At 34.0% G+C, this 20,351-nt stretch overlaps 1 protein-coding gene and 1 pseudogene across 1 annotated transcript; both read right to left on the reverse strand.

The window, feature by feature from the left end:
• Positions 1–7,324: 7,324 nt before the first annotated feature.
• LOC149266625 (blue copper protein 1a-like) lies at positions 7,325–8,617 on the reverse strand. Its single transcript, XM_089397097.1, has 3 exons — positions 8,511–8,617; positions 8,138–8,326; positions 7,325–8,031 (listed from the first exon to the last, which is right to left on the reverse strand). The coding sequence occupies exons 2-3, from the start codon at positions 8,307–8,309 to the stop codon at positions 7,517–7,519; spliced, it is 687 nt and encodes a 228-aa protein (XP_089253223.1). The 5' UTR covers positions 8,310–8,326; positions 8,511–8,617; the 3' UTR covers positions 7,325–7,516.
• A 2,104-nt stretch (positions 8,618–10,721) lies between these two features.
• On the reverse strand, positions 10,722–16,839 carry LOC149266626 (mitogen-activated protein kinase homolog D5-like; annotated as a pseudogene).
• Between the last annotated feature and the right edge of the window lie 3,512 nt (positions 16,840–20,351).

A 20,351-nucleotide genomic window follows, 5' to 3' on the forward strand; every position in this document is an offset into this window, starting at 1 on the left:
CATCTAAATACTAGGTTATCTCAGGGGTTGGGCACCTAGAGTGGTGGATTAGCTCTTGGGGTACCTGAAGCACTTGAGAAAGGTCTGTGTGTTGTGTTTTCATCAATTCCATTTCCCTAAGGTTACCTAGGAGTTTGAATCATATCAAAGTAGCATCTCTTCGCATGTTTACCCTGGTTAGCCGGTTGCTTGGGTAGATGTAGCGTGAGGGTGCTACAAATGCCTTGTGGAAAACCTTCTCATTCTATGTGTGCATCTTATTATCCTCTTTTTTCTTTCTTCAAGTTTCACATCCAATCTTTGGGTTAAAATACTTCAGTTCTCCTCAACCTCTTTGAGCTTGCCCATGATAACCATCGACACTCAAAATTCACATCAAAGAATACTGTTGTGATATTAACATGATCTAGGATCTTATATTTAGTGACATTAAATATAATTGCTTAAAAAGCATGAAAATACCATAAAAGCAACATATATGAAGAAGCGACACAAAAATAAGGTAACATATACAATTTGCAAAGATTTGTTAACGAAGTTCACTCACAATGTGTGACCTATGTTTCCAGGATTAGCTTCAAAGTGCAAAAGCCTCTATATTATGTCAACAAAATAATGGAAATTACATGGAAATACCACACATTTGGGACTGACCTAAAAATTTATTTCTTAGATAGAAATTCTGACTGCACAAATGGATTCCTCTCAAAATTCTTAGAAGAATGATTATAAACTTGATTTCCTTTTGATAAGAGAAAATATGTCTCATAAAACGTCTCAATAATTAATGACACATCTGGGCTTCAATCACGAGCCCTTATATCTACTGGTCAAGAAAAATGGACTTCTAGAAAAATGAGTATAAACTTGACTAGGTTCTCAAACTTTCAGCTGATCAAATTTTGTGCCACAACATATCATAATATACCTCAAATATTCCTTAAAATATACCTAGAATATGCTACAAAATATTATGAGAATCTTAATGAGGATATGTGTCCATGTGAGACCTTTCTCAGCCTACCACCCATCCAAGTGTTGATTCTTCATAGCCCATCCTTTTTCCATGTCCATCAACCCTTCTATGTGTATGAAAATGGGTATATATAGGTTGGTATGGGTGGATATATCAATGGGTTGGTTGGCATACTTAGCTAGCACATTATGAATAATAAATTTTCCGTTGGGGAATCTCTTGTTCAAACTCCGTGGGCCCCATTTTTTTGATATCCATTTCATTTGTTTTAAACCATATATAATATATGATATTTGTAGTTCAACCACCAATAATGTATGCCCCATGTGATTGAAACAACCCCCATATAATATATACAAAACATGTGTATAGGGAAAAAATGGAGGTTGCGTACACTTAAAGGCCAGTTAGGCCTAGTTCAAGGTGGCACATGGCATCATGTGATTGGGATATGTGGCAAGTCCTCATTGGTCAACATCATATGCTTATTCAACCATACCTTTCCACATCATCATTGGTCCATCGTCATGTCTACTGGAACATCATGCCACATGGATGGTTATGGTAGGTGTCATGCAAGATGTGTGGGGTCCCAACTAACCTACTAACTAGGCTGCCACATGGTAACTTTTGGGAGTTCCACGTGGCACTATTTGGGTCCCACATAGACATATTTTTCACTATTTATGCAAAACTTTGGATGAGCATATCTTCCTCATACAAACTCAAATTGTGGTTTCATTCATGCAATTGGAATGGTATCGATGATATTTATGACTTGGTGCTAGTTTTATTTAGATTTGAGGAATTCAAATTTTGGGCCTTTTGGATCCTTCTGGATAATTACTCTTTGGAGAGGCATACGTCCCAAATAAACTATCTCACTTATATTATCCAAATCAATCTAGAGAAAGAAATAATTAAACATTGTTAGATGATATAGTTATATTCATGGTCTCCAAGATATTGTATTGAAGAACCTATGAAATGCATGAGACAAAATTTATCTTTATAGCTATTGTGTACTATTTCATATCTTTATTCATTAGGTACGAGTTCTAAGAAAGCCATTTACTGCATAAGGATCAAGTTTAATCTTTGTAACATGCTCAAGATATCGATGCCTATTATTTATGTTCAAAATTTTTAATGGCACCCATATCCTACCAATAATACAATAATTCCCTTTATATGAAATGCAAGGTAATACAATGTTTATGCATTTTCAATACCCATAAGAAAACATATTTTTGCATCTATGACCTTCATTTCCATTGCCAAACCATGAGAAAATCCCTAAGAACCACCTTTAGTGTGAAAAACGTCATCATGATTCCCATATGATGCATATATGTACAATAATTGATTTATAATCTATTTGTGTGATGATTTGAAACTATATGCACGGTCCTTAAGGATTATGTTAACGACCTAATTTTTGCACCTATACTTTCATGAGTAATTCCATTTAGAAGCATTATTTTAGTATCATTCTCCCTCTTTTCCATCATCATGTGACATTAGTCATGCCTCATTGATCCAAGGAAAACCATAAAATGGCAAAACGTTCTATAGAGATAAAAATTTGATAAACAACAACTATATAATAGTTTAGAAAATCCACCAAAAAAAGTATATATGAAGCGTAAAAAACACCAAAAAGTGCACCATGGAACCAAAAGTATGTTGTGATATTCTTACAACTCATTAATTTTTTTTAACCCCAAAAAATAGTGTAGTGGCTAAGAGTGGACCTTGTCATGCTATTATTTACCAATATAGGGATTGATCTAGTCTTTATTAGTTATCATTATCCAATTATGTCATTGATACAAGGGGATTATTAACAAAGAAGATAGATATAAAGGGAGATATTTCATTTCACCAATAAATAAAGCTATTATGGATGATAAATTCATGACTCACTCATTGCAAGGTTATGCTACCAAAATTCCTTTGGAAATAATAAAGAAACCTTAGGAATACTCCTTTATACCATAGAGTAATATTCTTTCTACCATAAAAAGTCTAGAGTGGAGCACACAAGGAGGAAAAAGACCCTCTCAAAGAGACTTTGAATCCTACATTACTTCTACAAATATCTTGAGGTATAGAATTGTAAATCTATTTATTTTGATTAGAAATGAAGTCACTTGATTTTTTTTTTTTCTCTTGTGCCTTAGATTATGGGAGGCACATTGTTTTTTAATATCCTTTCTATTGCATGAGATAGAGCAAGGAATAGTTTATTTTTGCATGTATTCCTAGACTTTTCATTTATTTTATCACTAAAGTTACACAAATGTTAAGTAGGTAATTTTGGTATTATCTAGTAACAAAGAAATAAGCACAAATAGTAGATTGGAAACTCAACTTGGGATGAAACCATTCTTGTTATCCTTGGTTGTGTGTTTGCTTTATTAGGATTTTATGGTAATGCATTTTTCCTCACACTTATTTGAATGTCAATTCTCGGAATCATATATTATAAGAAAATACTTTTGGTAGGATACGAAGTCCCTAAATTATTAATGTTAAATCATTATGTCTTGGAATTATATACTTTAGGAAAATAGTTTCGCTAAGGAATCAAATCTCTAAATGCTCAATGTTATATAGATTTTATTGGTTGTATATTTTGAAAGTGTTCCTTTCACGAAGTTGGAAAATTCCCCCTCTTCATTGAAATAACAAGAAATTTTCATTTTTAATATTGGGCATAGTCTATATTCATCTTGGTTCTTTTATTTCCAACATTATTTTAAGTTCTGTTTTAAGTAATATTTTTGTTTGTTGTACACACCCCAAGTGAAAAGAAATAATACCTAAAGGAAACAATTAATTCATGACACCAACTTCAACCCTGAAAGTAAAAGTTTACTCAAACCAACTATAATTCCTCATTGATCAAAATAATATATTGGGTGGGTCAGGGTTGTAGGGATAGGCATCCAAATATTTCTACAACCTTATACATTGAAACCTAATTTTTTTATATATGTGAAATCCTTTATATTGGATGTGGTTTAGAAGAAAATTGGAAATAAGAAAGCTCTTACACTGTATAATGTTGGATAATTTTAAAGTTTTGACCAAAGTTTTGATTGAGACTCTTAGTTCATTCATAGTAAGTATCCCTCCTTTATTTGATTTCATATTGAAGGAATGGTATGCTATTGAATGTATCCATGAATAAGTAGCTTAGTGGACTTTGACTAGGTTCAGACATAGGTGGATCTCATAGGAGGGAGGAAAATAGAGATAGATAATTGTTGGGGCTTGGGGACTTCACCCAATGGAATTTATAACTAATCCCTTTTGTACCTTAACTTACTGTATTGGTTAATCTCATCTCTCATCAATTTGAATGTTTGAAAGAAACTTGCTAAACTCCTTACTCATTAATCGCGATCAAACTCACTGCAATTTATTGATAAATGTTTGAAAAAATATTTATTGTATTCTTACATTTTGTTTTGGTGTACTAACACCCTTACGTTGGTGAGAGTTTTTTATTTTATCTTTTAGGGTGAATTTTATTTCTTTGACAACTTAATTAATGGGAACACATTACACCCAAATTTCACATAATTCGTATTTAGTAATTCGTTGAATTATTTAACAAACCATTTCCCTTTCATTGTCCTTAGTAGATATTAATTTGTTGATGAAACATTATCACTTAGTCAAGACTACACACATAGTCTCACTTAGAAATTCTTGTATACTTAGGGGGATTTGTTATTTTCTTGGTATCCCTAGAGGTGTTGTTTATTTTATGAAATCCAAGAGAATAAAAAATAATTATCCTCCATCCACTATTAGTTCACCTTTGATTTTTTCTAATTTTACTTTTCAATTCTCTCCTCATCTAATTTTAATGGGTCTACCCTACCAGTGCTTTTAGTCAACAATATGGCTAGAAAAAAATGGAAATATGAAAACTAACAGGAATTATAGACCTATCCTTCTATTTATGGATAATTTCAATCTCCTAAATTTGATTAAGATCACTAATCATCCCATTCAATATGACCCTACCTGGCTTGTCTTGTAAATCGAACCTCTATTAGATAGCCCAAAATTTGAAGCATTGGATAGAGAAGATACATATAACCAAATATTCCCCTTCCACTTATGTTGTTCCTTAAAAGATATCACTGAATAATTTATATTTTTAAACTTGTTTCAATGCACCCATGATAGAGTTCTCGTGAAATGGTATATTAAACAACTCATAGGGTCACATTCTAATTTTGCATCCCTAGAAACAACGTTCCAAAACTTTTTTAAATTTCCCATTCAATATGGTGAGGAAGTTAAAAACATTATTTCATGTAATCAAAATATGACTACTCATTTTATGAACTATATCCATAAAAGGTGTTGAAGAAAGAGCTTATGATCAATAAAATATCATGGATATTCCATGGAACTATTTATCACAAGAGATCTTACAATATTCTAAATTATTTTATACTGCAAGGGTTGGATTTATATTTATATTTTGTTTTATGAGATTAGTGCTTAAAATATGGAAATAAACTAAAATCAAAATGAAAGAAGCTAAGAAAATAACATGTCATTAAGGTTAAAAAACCAACAGTTAGATCTTATGAAGAGTAAATAAGAAGGTGAGGCCTATGCTCTCTCTCTTCTTCTAGGTTATAATATGCAAGAACAAAGAAAGTGCACTAAATGTGCAGTTTCGATGTGCATTGTGGCCTAAATCATTACTATAGGATCTTCTATTTCATCTCTCCTTCTTTAGCATCATATTCCTATATGTTATACTCTGTTATAGAATAATAAACTATTCAATAAGAATGAATCATTTTCCTTTCATAGTGACCCAATATTTAATGAGCCATGGTTAGGTTTAGGATTTTTGCATGCCTCGCTCCTTAAATAGTGTTAGTTTTTTGGCCCTTTAAAATCTTTCTGAAATTCCACACATGGCTATCTACACATATCATAGTAGTTATAGAATAGGTCAACTTGCAGGAGGTGTAATATTTACATATGAAATGTTATGAATAATTGTTTGTACCATGGAGTGGCTATTACACCTTGATTTCAATAATAAATGTTCAACTGTAATCCAAAAATTCATTAGAATTTATTTATTTTACAAAAGAGTATATTCATTATAATATATTTTTATTTTTTGGGGGAAGTTTCAAATTGATAGTGCAATTTTGGGGTGATAAAAAGCTTAGAGGAGGAAACGAAACTAAGAGAGTTGAAGATAAAAAAACATAGAGAGTTGAAGATAAAAAGAAAAAAAAAGAAAAAAAAAATTTCTATTGTCCATCTTAAACCCACATTGGATCTAATTTTCAAAATATTTGTCATACTACTAACCTCATTGACTTTTTAAGTTAGCAAAAAGATGGTGATATAGGTATCCCTTCTCACTTCTTACTTTTTTCTGATATGATAGACCATATAAAGCTTAGTGGATGTTAATCATCATTATAATCATCACCATTATTTTTAAATCTATTCTGCCAAAAAATAAAATAAAAAAAATATTATTAGACTTTGAATTTGTCTTTTTCTTTATTTACATAATATAACCATTATAAAAATATTTCAATAAATTTAACTCATTCAACATTATAAATTAAATATAGAAAAAGTACCATCTCATTGAAATAAATTATCAAATTCTAATAACAAAAAATAAAAAAACATAAATTAATATCATTTCATTTATATGTTCATGACCAACAATATTACTTCTTTTATGAAATTATTAAGATAAAAGAAATTCTTTTATAGATGAAAATTGTTATTCATAAATTTATTTAATTTTTTATTAATTTATTAAAGTAGAAAAATTATTTTAAATAATAAAAAAATATAAGATTAAAAAATAAGATTTATAAATCTATATTTACTAATTAAATTGTGCTCATAATTACTAAATTTAGATATTTGATGGCTAGTCAGTTTTAACTCCATTCATTGGGTTCGACTTACTTTGAAAAATATCTCTTAACTAAATATTGATACCACCAAATACCACATCACCTAATATCAATTGGTTAAGTCAACTAATTCTTACATTTAGATTCGAGACCCGAGATTCGGACCAGCAATGCAGTCTGGTGGACTATATAATTCGTATTTAGAAAATAAAAACAGGAACTGGATATTTGAATTAACATACATGCAAAGTTGCTATATATATATATATATATATACCGTTAGAGTTATTTTGATATTAATTAAATTTTCTAAAAAGCTTGCAATTTAGTCATATTTCCCCATATATATATATATAAAGATCGCAGCCTATGAATAAGTATTTAACATTCAAACATGTGATATATAAAAATATAAGAGAGAAAAACAATAAACAGTAACAAGATATTTCGGTTTACTCTATTAGGGTTAGGGGCATGAATCGAATACATCTGATGATAAACGGTCATCGTAATAATAACAAATGATTGAGAAGAAAATAATCGGAGAACAGTGACGAAGAGTGAGGAACGCGCTGACTCAGTGAAGTGACCAGTTATCTATTTATACCTATATCGAGCCCATGGCGAGCAAAAGAGACCCGCCAAGCAGGAAGACACCAGCCATGCGGTATGAAGGGGAGGCTGTGTTCGCCCCGTTTGTTGACGACGATGGTGTTTGCACTGAAGGCGGGTTAGCTGCCGATGATGGGGAAGGGGCTCCGACAGTTGGCGTCACGGGAGCGGTGGATGATGGGGAAGGCGAACCAACAGTTGGTGCGGTGGGAGAGGCCGATGATGGCGACGGCGATTGGACAGTTGGTGTTCGAGAACGGGCGGGCGAGGGGGATGGCGCTGTTACGTTCTTCTTTGAAGTGGAGGCGGCGCCGACGGTGATAGTGAGCTTCATGCCGGCTGAGCAGTGACCCGTGATTCCGCAGATGTAATACTTCGCGCCCGTGCTGTCCAAAGTAATAGTGTCATTTCCACTGGTGTGTGTTGCCAAGGGATTGGTAGTGAGGCACGAATCATACGCCGCCTTGTTCACCACCAGCGCATTGTGCGTGCCCGGCGTGTATTTGAACACTGCATTATATTCATTCAATCATCACTCATCAATATCTTCATTAGGTGCAACAGTATCATCAAATATCAGTATTGGCTTTTTGCTATAATTTGTGTTTTTACATACCGATTTTGTCGCCCACAACGAATGTTTTGCCAGAAGCCCAGGTATTATAGTTGACGCCCAGAGTCCACTGTGCGCTGTCACCGACGGTGTAGTCTGTAGCCAAACAATTAAATGGCAAAACCATCATCGCCACCGCCACCACAAGTGCAATCCACAGTCCCTGCTGCCCCATATCTTCCGCTAAAATTACTGCCAATATCCGCCATCGAAACAAACAAATTAGCAAACCATACATCGAAATTTCTATGAAGATACATCACAAGGTCACTGCGTTCTACAATCAAAACTACCAGATTAGAGAACAATACAGAGGGGCATAATTAAACAACAGTCCATGCGGGCAATATCAATGAAGAAAGATGAAAGAGCATACAATATTAAATGCCGTGAAGTGTCGAAGTGATTTTGATGGTGTAGCCGCTGCAGGTTCCGAGGTAGCTCTTTGGATGAAGTGAACAAAGTATTGTGCTTCAATTTATGGAATGAGAAGATTGGATATATAGGAGTCTGAGAACAAAAAGATTGAATATATAGGACTCCCGACGCGGTTCGTAGCCGGCACGGAAGACTACCAAACTCATCCATGTCAATAGTCATACACAGCCGAGTCGCCAGCGACCTACAAAATCTCTGGGCAGGGCCCAGGAGGCCGCGTGGCTCATAATTCCCACGAGTAAAGCTCCGATTCCCTTACTACCTAATCAGCTTTAATGGCTAAAGGAATCCCTGAAAAAAAAGACGTACAGCCACTTTGCTTTGAATACGTCTTCGTGCGATATTTCATTTACCGGTATAGTTTCGGAAGGTTCCTACGTATGCCTCGTTAGAATAGTTAGAAGATTTTTCTACCTACTTTCACACGTTATCTATGTTATAATATTTGAAGAACATGTCAACCAAGGGCAACAACCCATGCGTTGTCAAGAAATGGTGACTACACTCTTTGGCAAATGGGTCAACAACACTTTTCTTTCCTAATTTTTTTTGTTACACGTTCAGATTATAGAACACGTCTTGATTTTGACTTCTTCCACCACCTAATTTGTTCTTTGTGAAAATGTTTTTCTATAGTTTTTCATTGGGTAAGAGTTGTTTAGGATTTTAAGGTGGGTGGTCGAGAGTATCATTTTTTCTCCTAGATACATGTAGTTTGTTCACATGTAGTTTGTTCTCGTCTCTATGTTCTTTCATTTTAATTCAATTATATAAAGAAATACATTTTTCAAAGATATACGTTGACTAAGTGTAATAAGGTGAGCATAATTTATTTTTCTTTGTACTCAAATTTAATTCTGCAAATAAAAATATTAAATATCAAAATTTAATTAATATATATATATATATATATATATATTAATATTTTAATAAATAATTAAAAATTTATTTTTCTTTGTACTCAAATTTAATTCTGCAAATAAAAATATTAAATATCAAAATTTAATTAATATATATATATTAATATTTTAATAAATAATTAAAAATCTATTATATTTAAATAGTGTAATATATAGGGTTGAAATATATCACTTTTACTTTTTCAATGAATCATTTACCAAGCTAATGCTGAGTATATAGAGATCATTCTCGTTACGTGAGTACTCAAATTATTTTATATATATAAAAAGAGGTTGTTGTGTGTAAATAGAGATTTTAATTTTTTTTAATTAAAGATAAAGATTTATAAAGATTTACAAAAATAGAGACGTGTATTAAAAGTGTTGAACGGAAATTAGATAATTATTTATTTATTTTACAAATTTAAAATGTTTTTATATATTGGTAATTATTAAATTTTTGAATGTTAGTGTGGATTAAGTTTTGTAATGATCTAATTAGCATTTGCACCAAATGCTGCAAAGGAAATGTCGTAAGTATTTCCAATAACACTTACATATGTGTTTGGATTTTGCACAAGTTGCTGAATTCTAATCTCTTATTGTAGTAATTAATTTTGCATTTTCCTTTCTAGTATATCACTTGTTCCATTCATGCTCACCCATAGTCTTCCATCGTGGGTTGGAAATGCTCCTTGTAAAACATAATATTTGATTTCCAGTGCAATGGAGAAAAAAGTATTGTAAATAAATCAGATAATCGAAAGCTAAAAATAAAAAACCGACAAGATTGGGGAAGAAAGAAGGAATTTATTTTATTCATATCAGTACACAATAGCCAAAGGTCCAAGTTCATCACTTATCTGAAAGGAGAATTTAAAAAAATACAATATTGAGCATATATAGTGGCAAACTGCCAAACTCAACTTTTCTTCAATTACATTCTAACATAAATTATCTTCATACAACCCCTTGAACTGTCATGTTCAGGCCTGTGACTCATACAAGCACAATTCATCTAACCAAGTTATAGCATATGAGGTTGACATACTCCAATATAAATGCTTTACACCCCCTTAATCATTATCTCCCTTGCAACATTCCTTCGACTCAAATGTGGTTTTAATACACATATTTACATTTCTCCCAAAACTCAACAAATATTTATAACACTATGACTGCTACAAATAAGAAAATAACCCAGCTTTCAATTTTCAAAGTTGTAACCACTGTCAGCACAAAATGTTACTTTATTGTGCATACTTTGGATTAAAAACCAAAGCCTCTCTATAGATCAGCTCTTTCATATGATCCTTTGTTAAGGTGTGGTACTCAAAATCAAAGCTGAATAACATGGCACAAGTGGGTTCATCATTGATATCATGTAGATTTGCCACGTATGGATGGGAAAGTGCCTCTTCCACTACTCCAAAACCAACAAACATATTTGTTTAACCAATTGGACCTAGAAAATAAATTGTACTACCATCCAAAAGAACAAACAATTTTCATTGCCAGAAAAAGTAAAAGCAACTAAAATTTTTCTGCAAAGGATATCAAAAGAAGATATTCATCTATTTCTGTAAGAATTGGATCTACATTACGTGCGTTGGGAAACTTTTCTCATGTGCTAGCTTTTGGCCTTGATTTAAATGGTATAATTTAAACGGGTGCTTCTTCAGAGACACAACTACTAAAAGTTGCCTGGATTTACATGGGTAGAACTTAAATCTATGCCATAAGGCCTTCTTGAGTGTACATATTTTTTTTTTCTTATTTTAAGTTCACAGCCAATCCAGACACCAAAATGTTGTTGTAAAACATAATATTTGATTTCGAGTGCAATGGAGAAAAAGCTATTGTAGATAAATCAGACAATTAAAAGATGAAAATCCAAAACCAACGAGATTGGGGAAGAAAGCAGGAATTTATTTTATTCATATCAGTACACAATAGCCAAAGGTCTAAGTTCATCAATTATATGAAAGGAGAATTTGACAAAATATCATATTGATCATATATAATGGCAAACTGCCATACTCAACTTTTCTTCACTTATATTCTAACAAAAATCATCTTCATACAACCCCTTGAAGTTTGAAGATAAAGAAGAATAAAGCATAATACATTTTTATCGCATTGTTTAGGTCTATGACTCATACATGCACAATGCATCTCACCAAGTTGTAGCATATCATGTTGACATACTCCAATATAAATGCTTTACACCCCTTCAATCATTATCTCCCTTACGACTTGTCGTGCACTCAAATGTGCTTTTAATACACATATTTACATTTCTCCATAAACTCAATAAATATTTATAACATTATGACTGCTACAAATAAGAACATAGCCCAGCTTTCAATTTTCAAAGTTGTAACCACTGTCAACACAAAATGTTACTTTATTTTGCATACTATGGATTAAAAACCATAGTCTCTCTATAGATCAACTCTTTGATCTGATCCTCTATTAAGGTGTGCTGCTCAAAATCAAAGTTGAATGGCATGGCACAAGTGAGTTCATCATTGATATCATGTAGATTTTTCAAGCACACATGGGAAGTGCCTCTTCCACTCCAAAATAACAAACAACTTTCATTGTCATAAAAAATAAAAGAAGCTAAAAATTTTCTACAAAGGATATCAAAATAAGATATTCATCTATTTTTGTCAGAATTGGATCTGCATTACCATGTGCTAGGAAAATTTTACCAGTTGCCTCGATTTAAATGGGTAGAACTTAAATCTATAGAATAGGGCCTTCTTGAGTGGACAATTTTTTCTTCTTCTTATTTTAAGGTCATAGGTAAGCCAAACACCAAATTTGTGTATAACACCCCCTTGTTTGTGGGACAAGGAACAAAAATTGATCTCGATACTAGATGTCAAATATTGTGATATAAATAGTCATAATCCAAAAAGGATTAGTCCAACTTATACAAGGATGAATTAAGAAGTTCTGCTTTAGCAAACCAATAAAGTAATGATCAGTCAACAAGAAAAAGAGGTAATGTTCTGCACCTGTGATCCTCTGATTTTGATCAAATGTCAGCATTCTTTCACAAAGATAAATTGATAATGCATGCACATGATGGAATTTTTGAGTAAATGACTGCCTTGAATACTATGGCAGTTGCCGAATAAATTTTCTAGCATTATCACTTCGAACAAATCCAAGGTCAACCTCAGTTGGAGTTCCAATCAACTACAAAGGTATTAAATACTTTCTCACCGCACTCACATTGTATTTAAATTATAGCCATAACTTCAATCATTCACCCAAAATTGTAAAATGTCTTTTTGTCCTTTAACCAGAGACAAGATATGAACAAGAAGCATGGCTCAAACTTCAATAGGCTTAAAAGTATACAACCATTATACATGGCAAGCCACAATAGGAAAATATTACAATCTATGGCATCTACCTATATCATTAAACACAACCAATGCACATGATCCCTTCTAGGGAATAAGGGTTTTCTATTCATCAATTCCATGAAAATACAACCTACAGACCAGACATCAATGGCTGCAGTATATCTGATGAATTTAGTAGCAATTATGGAGCTCTATACCATCTACTAACCACATATTCAATCATGAAATTAGTTTCAGAAGTAATCTAAGCCAAACAAAAATCACGTATCTTCAGATCACCATTTGCATTCAGTAGAATATTGTTGGGCTTCAAGTCCCTATGAAGGACATTTGCAGAATGTATAAATTTCAATCCTCACAAAATCTGATACAGAAAGTACTACAATAAAAAATCCACATACAAGCATTAGCCTCTAACAAACAATACTTGAAGGACCTCATTCATATAAACTATGACACAAAAATGCATACTAGAATGTAATACCAAGAAACAACAATTCCTTCCTTTCTTCAAGCATCAACTTCTAAGGATGTTTTTGAACAAAACCCCACTTTGCAGGTGGTGGGAGGTCAAAATCATGAACTTGATAGGAAACTTATCAATCCGTATAAGCTTGTATTTCAATACTACATGATAGATGAAGAAAGAAGGGTTGCCATGGAAACTTGTATTGATGTAGTTCCCTAGAAGCTATCTGATTCTGTAACCTCGATGAGAAGTCAACCATAAACAACCATAATCCACAAAGGATTAGTCCAACTTATACAAGGATGAATTAAAAAGTTATTCTCTAGCAGAACAATAAAGTAATGGCTAGTTAATGAGAAAAAGACGTAATGTTTTGCACCTGTGATCCTCTGATTTGGATCAAATGTCAGCATTCTTTCACAAATATAAATTGATAATGCATGCACATGAGAGAAGTTTTGAGTAAATGACTGCCTTGGATATTGTGGTAGTTGTCGAATAAATCTTCTAGCATTATCACTCCAAACAATTCCAAGGTCAACCTCAGTTGGAGTTCCAATCAACTACAAAGGCATTAAATGCTTTCTCACCACACTAGCATTATATTTAAATTATAGCCATAACTTCAACCATTCAACCAAAACTGTAAAATGTCTTTATGTCCTTTAACCAAAGATAATATATGAACAAGAACCGTGGCTCAAACTTGAACAAGCTTAAAAGTATACAACCATTATACATGGCAAGCCACAAAAGGAAAACATTACAATCTATGGCCTTTACTTATATCAATGAACAAAGCCGATGCACATGATCCCTTCTAGGGAATAAGGGTTGTTTGTTCATCAATTCCATGAAAATACAACCTACTGACTAGACATCAATGGCTGCAGTATAATCTGATGAATTTAGCAGCATTCTGGAGCTCTATACCATCTAGTAACCACATATTCGATCATGAAATTAGTTTGAGAAGTAATCTGAGCCAGACCAAAATCACATATCTTCATATCACAATTTGCATTCAGTAGAAGATTGTTGGGCTTCAAGTCCCTATGAAGGACATTTGTAGAATGTATATATTTCAATCCTCACAAAATCTGATACAGAAAGTACTGCAATAAACAATCCACATACAAACATTAGCCTCTAACAAACAATATTTGAAGGAACTCATTCATATAAACTATGGCACAAAAATGCATACTAGAACATAATACCAAGAAAAAACAATTCCTACCTTTTTCAAGCATCAACTTCTAAGGATGTTTTTGAACAAAAACCCACTTTGCAGGTGGTGGGAGGTCAAACTCATGCACTTGATAGGAAACTTATCAATCATTATAAGCTTGTATTTCAATACTAAATGATAGATGAAGAAAGAAGGTTTGCCATGGAAACTAGTATTGATGTAGTTCCCTAGAAGTTGTCTGAGTCTCTAACTTCCACGAAAAATCAACGTTAAACAACGATAATCCACAAAGGATTAGTCTAACTTATACAAGGATGAATTAAAAAGTTATACCTTAGCAAACCAATAAATAAATGACCAGTCAACAAGAAAAAGAGGTAATGTTGTGCACGTGTGATCCTCTGATTTGGATCAAATGTCAACATTCTTTCACAAATAAGAATTGCCAATGCATGCACATGGGGGAATTTTTGCGTAAATAATTGCCTTGGATACTATGGTAGTTGCAGAATAATTTTTCTAGCATTATCACTCTGAACAAATCCAAGTTCAGCCTTAGTTGGCATGTCAATCAACCGCAAATACAATAAATGCATTCTCACCACACTGGCATTATATTTAAATTATAGCCATATCTTCAACCATTCAAATAAAACTATAAAATGCCTCTATGTTGTTTAACGAGAGACAAGATATGAACAAGAAGCATGGTTCAAACTTCAATAGGCTTAAAAACACAAAACCATTATACAAGGCAAGCCGCAATAAGAAAATATTACAAGCTATGTCCTTTACCTCTATCAATAAACACAATTGATGCACATGATCTCTTCAAGGAAATAAGGGTTGTCTGTTCATCAATTCCATGAAAATACAACCTACTGACCAGACAACAATGGCTACAATATAATCTTATGAATTTAGCAGAAATTCTGGAGCTCTATACCATTTAGTAACGACATATTCGATCATGAAATAAGTTTCAGAAGTAATCTAAGCTAGACCAAAATCACATATCTTTAGATCACAATTTGCATTCAGTAGAATATTGTTGGGCTTCAAGTCCCTACGAAGGACATTTGTAGAGTGTATATATTTCAATCCTCACAAATCGGATATAAAAAGTACTGCAATAGACAATCCACATACAAAAATTAGTCTCTAGAAAACAATATTTGAAGGACCTCATTCATATAAACTATGGCACAAAAACACATACTAGAACGTAATACCAAGAAACAACAGTTCCTGCCTTTTTTCAAGCATCAACTTCTCAGGATGTTTCTGAACAAAACCCCACTTTGCAGGTGGTGGGAGGTCAAACTCATGCACTTGATAGGAAACTTATCAATCATTATAAGCTTGTATTTCAATACTATAGGATAGATGAAGAAAGAAGGGTTGCCATGGAAACTTGTATTGATTTAGTTCCCTAGAAGTTGTCTGAGTCTCTAACCTCCACAAGAAATCAACCATAAACAACCATAATCCATAAAGAATTAGTCCAACTTATACAAGGATGAATTAAAAAGTTCCACTTTAGAAAACCAATAAGAAAAAACCGGTCAATGAGAAAAATAGGTAATGTTGTGCACCTGTGATCATCTGATTTGGATCAAATGTCAGCATTCTTTCACAAAGATAAATTACTAACACATGCACATGAGGGAATTTTTGAGTAAATGATTGCCTTGTATACTGTAGAAGTTTCTGAATAAATCTTCTAGCATTACCACTCTAAACAAATCCAAGGTCAGCCTCAATTGCCATACCAATCAACTACAAAGACAATAAATTCTTTCTCACCTCACTTGCATTATATTTAAATTATAGCAATATCTTCAACCATTCAACCAAAACTTTAAAATATCTCTATGTCCTTTAACGAGAGACAAGATATGAACAAGAAGCATGGCTCAAACTTCAATAGGCTTAAAAGCATACAACCATTATACAAGGCAAGTCGTAGTGGGAAAATATTACAAGCTATGTCCTTTACCTCTATCAATAAACGCAACTGATGCACATGACCCCTTCCAGGGAATAAGGGTTGTCTATTCATTGATTCCATGAAAATACAACCTACTGACCAGACATCAATGGCTACACTATAATATGATGAATTCAACAGCAATTCTGGAGCTCCATACCATCTGGTAACCACATATTTGGTCATGAAATAGGTTTCAGAAGTAATCTGAGCGAGACCAAAATCACATATCTTCAGATCAAAATTTTCATTCAGTGGAAGATTTGCTAGGCTTCAAGTCCCTATGAAGGACATTTGCAGAGTGTATATGTTTCAATCCTTTCAAAATCTGATACAAAAATTACTGCAACAGACAATCCACATACAAACATTAACCTCTAACAAACAATATTTGAAGGACCTTATTCATATAAACTATGGCACACAAACATATACAAGAATGTAATACCAAGAAACAACAATTCCTGCCTTTTTTCAAGCATCAACTTCTAAGGATGTTTCTAAACAAAACCCCACTTTGCAGGTGGTTGGAGGTCAAACTGATGCACTTGATAGGAAACTTATCAATCATTATAAGCTTGTATTTCAATACTACATGATAGATGAAGAAGTAAGGGTTGCCATTGAAACTTGTATTGATGTAGTTCCCTAGAAGTTGTCTGAGTATCTAACCTCCACGAGAAATCAACCTTTATCTTTAAATGAGTTGGAGGCTAATTTTCCTGAGATGGCCAATGACAATGACAAGTCCCTGTTACACAAAAATATCGTCACCATGATTATTTGCAGTCAGTATGGGTCTATCATCACTTGTAATGTCCTCCTAAGCAAGTCTTAGACCTCAGCTCTTCAAATCAAGCTTTGGAAATGAGAGAAAGACATTAAAAATCAATGTAACTCTGGTTTCGGACTTTCTCTCATGGTCACCTGCGGTCCCGCACTTTCTGTGTAAAAAAACTATGGACCTGCCTGCTCTGTCCCTAACGGTGTAGGTGCGGACCCCTGTGAAAGTCAAAAGTGCGAGTTTTATCTTAAAAAACTCACTTTGGGTTAATTCTAGAGGTTTCTAGAAGGAATTTTGACGTGGATTGTTCGCTTTGAGGTGGTTCATGCATCCGAAAAGAGAAGTAGCTAATCCCTTGATGAGAGGAGTTATCCCTTTGAAGGAGGACCTAGTAACCTCCCTCCATTGCACTATAAATACAAGCATTGGGCTAGTTGCTAGAGAGGTTAGAAGCTGAACGTTTTTTAGGGTAAATGCTGGTGAAATCAAGACTTCCTAGTTGAGCTTAAGAGGAGAGATCACACATCTTTTTGGCTTCATTGGGGAGTGAGTGAAACTTGTCAAAGTAGAGGAGACTTCTTGCTGGACCCTAGGAGGAGCTTGTACAGTGTCAAGGCAAAGGTTGTAAAGTTCTTCTTCTTTTGAATTAATACAATCAAACTCATTTTTCTCAACAAGTATCTTATGTTATTTGTTTCATGGACTCCTTGACTTTCATGTTAAATATGTTTTATGCAATTGGCTTTTCAGGTGCTATTTAATTTGTTTGCCTTGTTTGTGTTTGCAGATTCGCGAAAAGGAGCTCATTTGGATCGAAGGAGCGAGGGCATCCACAAGCTTGCGTTGGACCTAAGGTAGGCCCTAAAAACACTTGTTTGCTATTGTTTATCAAAGCATATTTAGAGAAAGATAGTGTCTGGTTGGTTTGCTTGTCATTAGGTCTTCTTTAGATTCTAGGAAGGTCTATCTTGTCCGCAAGATCGACTTATTCCGTGTGACAAAATGGCGACTGCTGGGGACTTGATTGTTTTCCTTGTTTTACTTTGACCTGAGAAACTCTATTTTTGTTTCTTTTTTTGGCTTGTTATGTGTAAAATTGGGTAGAGTTTGTAGATCCAGGGTTATTTTTCGTTTTTCATAGCTTTGGGAGAGGACCGCACCCTAGCCGTTTGACACAGTGCGTACTTACCCGCAGCTTGGCTTTTAGCACAGAGCGGGACCGCACCTGTGCCAACTGTGGGCCTGCGGACCCTGTCAAAATTTTGAAAACCCTAAGATTTCCTCTGTTAGTCAGCTTAGTTTGTCTTTAGAAATTGTTATCCACTGCCCAGACCTGCATATAACTTGTCAGAAGCTTTCCTTGGATTGATTTCGTTAGTGTTAGGGTTTTAGGTGAAATTCCTAGGAGTTTTGCTTGTTGGGTTTGTTTTTCATTTTGGTTGTGTAGTGGCTCTGAGCTTAGAAGCTGTAGGGACTTCAGATCACCTTAGTGTCTACCAGCCTTCTTATGAGTCTGACCATTTATGAAATCTCCCCTTGTTTGAGGAATCCGCTTTGAGTTTTCTCTTTACAAAACTTCGAAAAGCTTGTGTTTGAGAGTTTGGATTTTCATTTTCAAAAAGAAAACAAAATTGGTTGTTCTTGACTTGATTTGTGATTCTGCATAAATTAGTCCTTAGCTTACATCTAGCTAAGTAAAACATCCTTAAAAAAGACTTTTAGTAGGCTTTGACTTCAAATAGGTTTTTATAATTTGTAGATCTCAAAGTTAGTCATTTTCATTAGTTTTGAGTGTTTTATTAAAAAATATAAAAATCTCTTTTGAAAAAAGTTTGTTTTTTGTAGTGATTGAGTGCTTTGAAACGAAAAAGGAAATTTTTGTGAAATAACTAGTTGTCTCGTTTTGAGTGCTTTGGAAAGGAAAAGCTCTTCTTTTAATTTGTTTAATTGAGAAAGATTTGTGTTTACAAAGTATTTGCATTCTCAAACTCTTTCTTAGTTTAGAAGTTCATCGAAGAGAAAAAGATTGTTTAGATCATCTTAGGTGCATTTTTAGTGATTTTGAGTCGAGTCTTCATACCACGAGTTTCATCTCCGCACCTTTGGACTTAAACAAAAACCACTAAAATTAACGCTTAAAGTAAAATTCACCTAGTAACATTTTTATTTCTAGGGCTCTGATACACCAACTTAGCTTAGGCTAGTGTCTTGGAGTAGGAGAGTAATTAACTCTCCAAGACAGTAAAAACAAACAAGTAGCTGTATCTTGTGGTAGGGAAGAAATCCAATTGTTGCATTTATGCTCTGGGAAAGCTCCTCTTAAAGGAGAAGCACGAGATCGTGTCCGAACCAGTGTGGGAATCAATCCTTCCTCATTGGGAACGACGCCAGATATTCACGTATTAAAAATGGTAAACCTCGGATTAACCATTGTCGAGGAGCCTGGGGTCACTTGTTGGTAAACCTTGGATTATGTCAAGGAGCCTTCAAGGGGATTGAGCTTGCTACTCTGCCCTTGCGTGCGTATCGGATCGTAGACTGTTCCCCCAGGTGTATTTGTCTCAGTTGGTAACCTTAGTGGCCATATTCTTTAGGACTCTTCCTGAGGTGACAGTGGTGGGAAGATCCCACTGTACCTGGAGCAGACGTCGGCTAGACTCACTTGGATTTTCTGGGGGGTTCACTTCACTCGAGACGGTTAAGTGGAGGAACTTGTGCCAGTCTATTCATTAAGCAGGTTGCCGGGGTAACTGTTCCAACCGCCATTTCTGTATTGAACTCTGCGACGTTGGATTTCATCACCAACTAGTGTTTTCAGTCCGGAAAGTTACTGTTTGTGTGTGTTTGATCTCCTAGATTCTTTAGGCGTGTGATTCAAATTTGTTTGGTTCTTTAGAGACTTTAGGTGCTTTTCATTGAGATTTTACTTTGTTTGCGTGTGAAGTAGTTAAAAGTTTTCAACTGTGGCTGAATTACCAAGACAGTCCCGTAGACTTCGGGGCCAGTCTCCTGAGTTTGTAAACGTGGCTGAGTTACTGAGGAAGTCCCGTAGACTTCGGGGC

This window comes from Pinus tabuliformis, chromosome 6 (assembly GCF_031772625.1).
Source record: "Pinus tabuliformis cultivar Carrire ecotype Pingquan chromosome 6, CPIR1, whole genome shotgun sequence".
Lineage (NCBI taxonomy): Eukaryota > Viridiplantae > Streptophyta > Pinopsida > Pinales > Pinaceae > Pinus > Pinus tabuliformis.

What these genes read in the sequence shown, in the direction of transcription:
- LOC149266625 (XM_089397097.1), bottom strand. Translation starts at nt 8,309, where the DNA reads ATGGGGCAGCAGGGACTGTGGATTGCACTTGTGGTGGCGGTGGCGATG. An exon ending in CGTTGTGGGCGACAAAATCG is followed by an intron (nt 8,032 to 8,137) that starts GTATGTAAAAAC and finishes AATATAATGCAG; the next exon opens with TGTTCAAATACACGCCGGGC.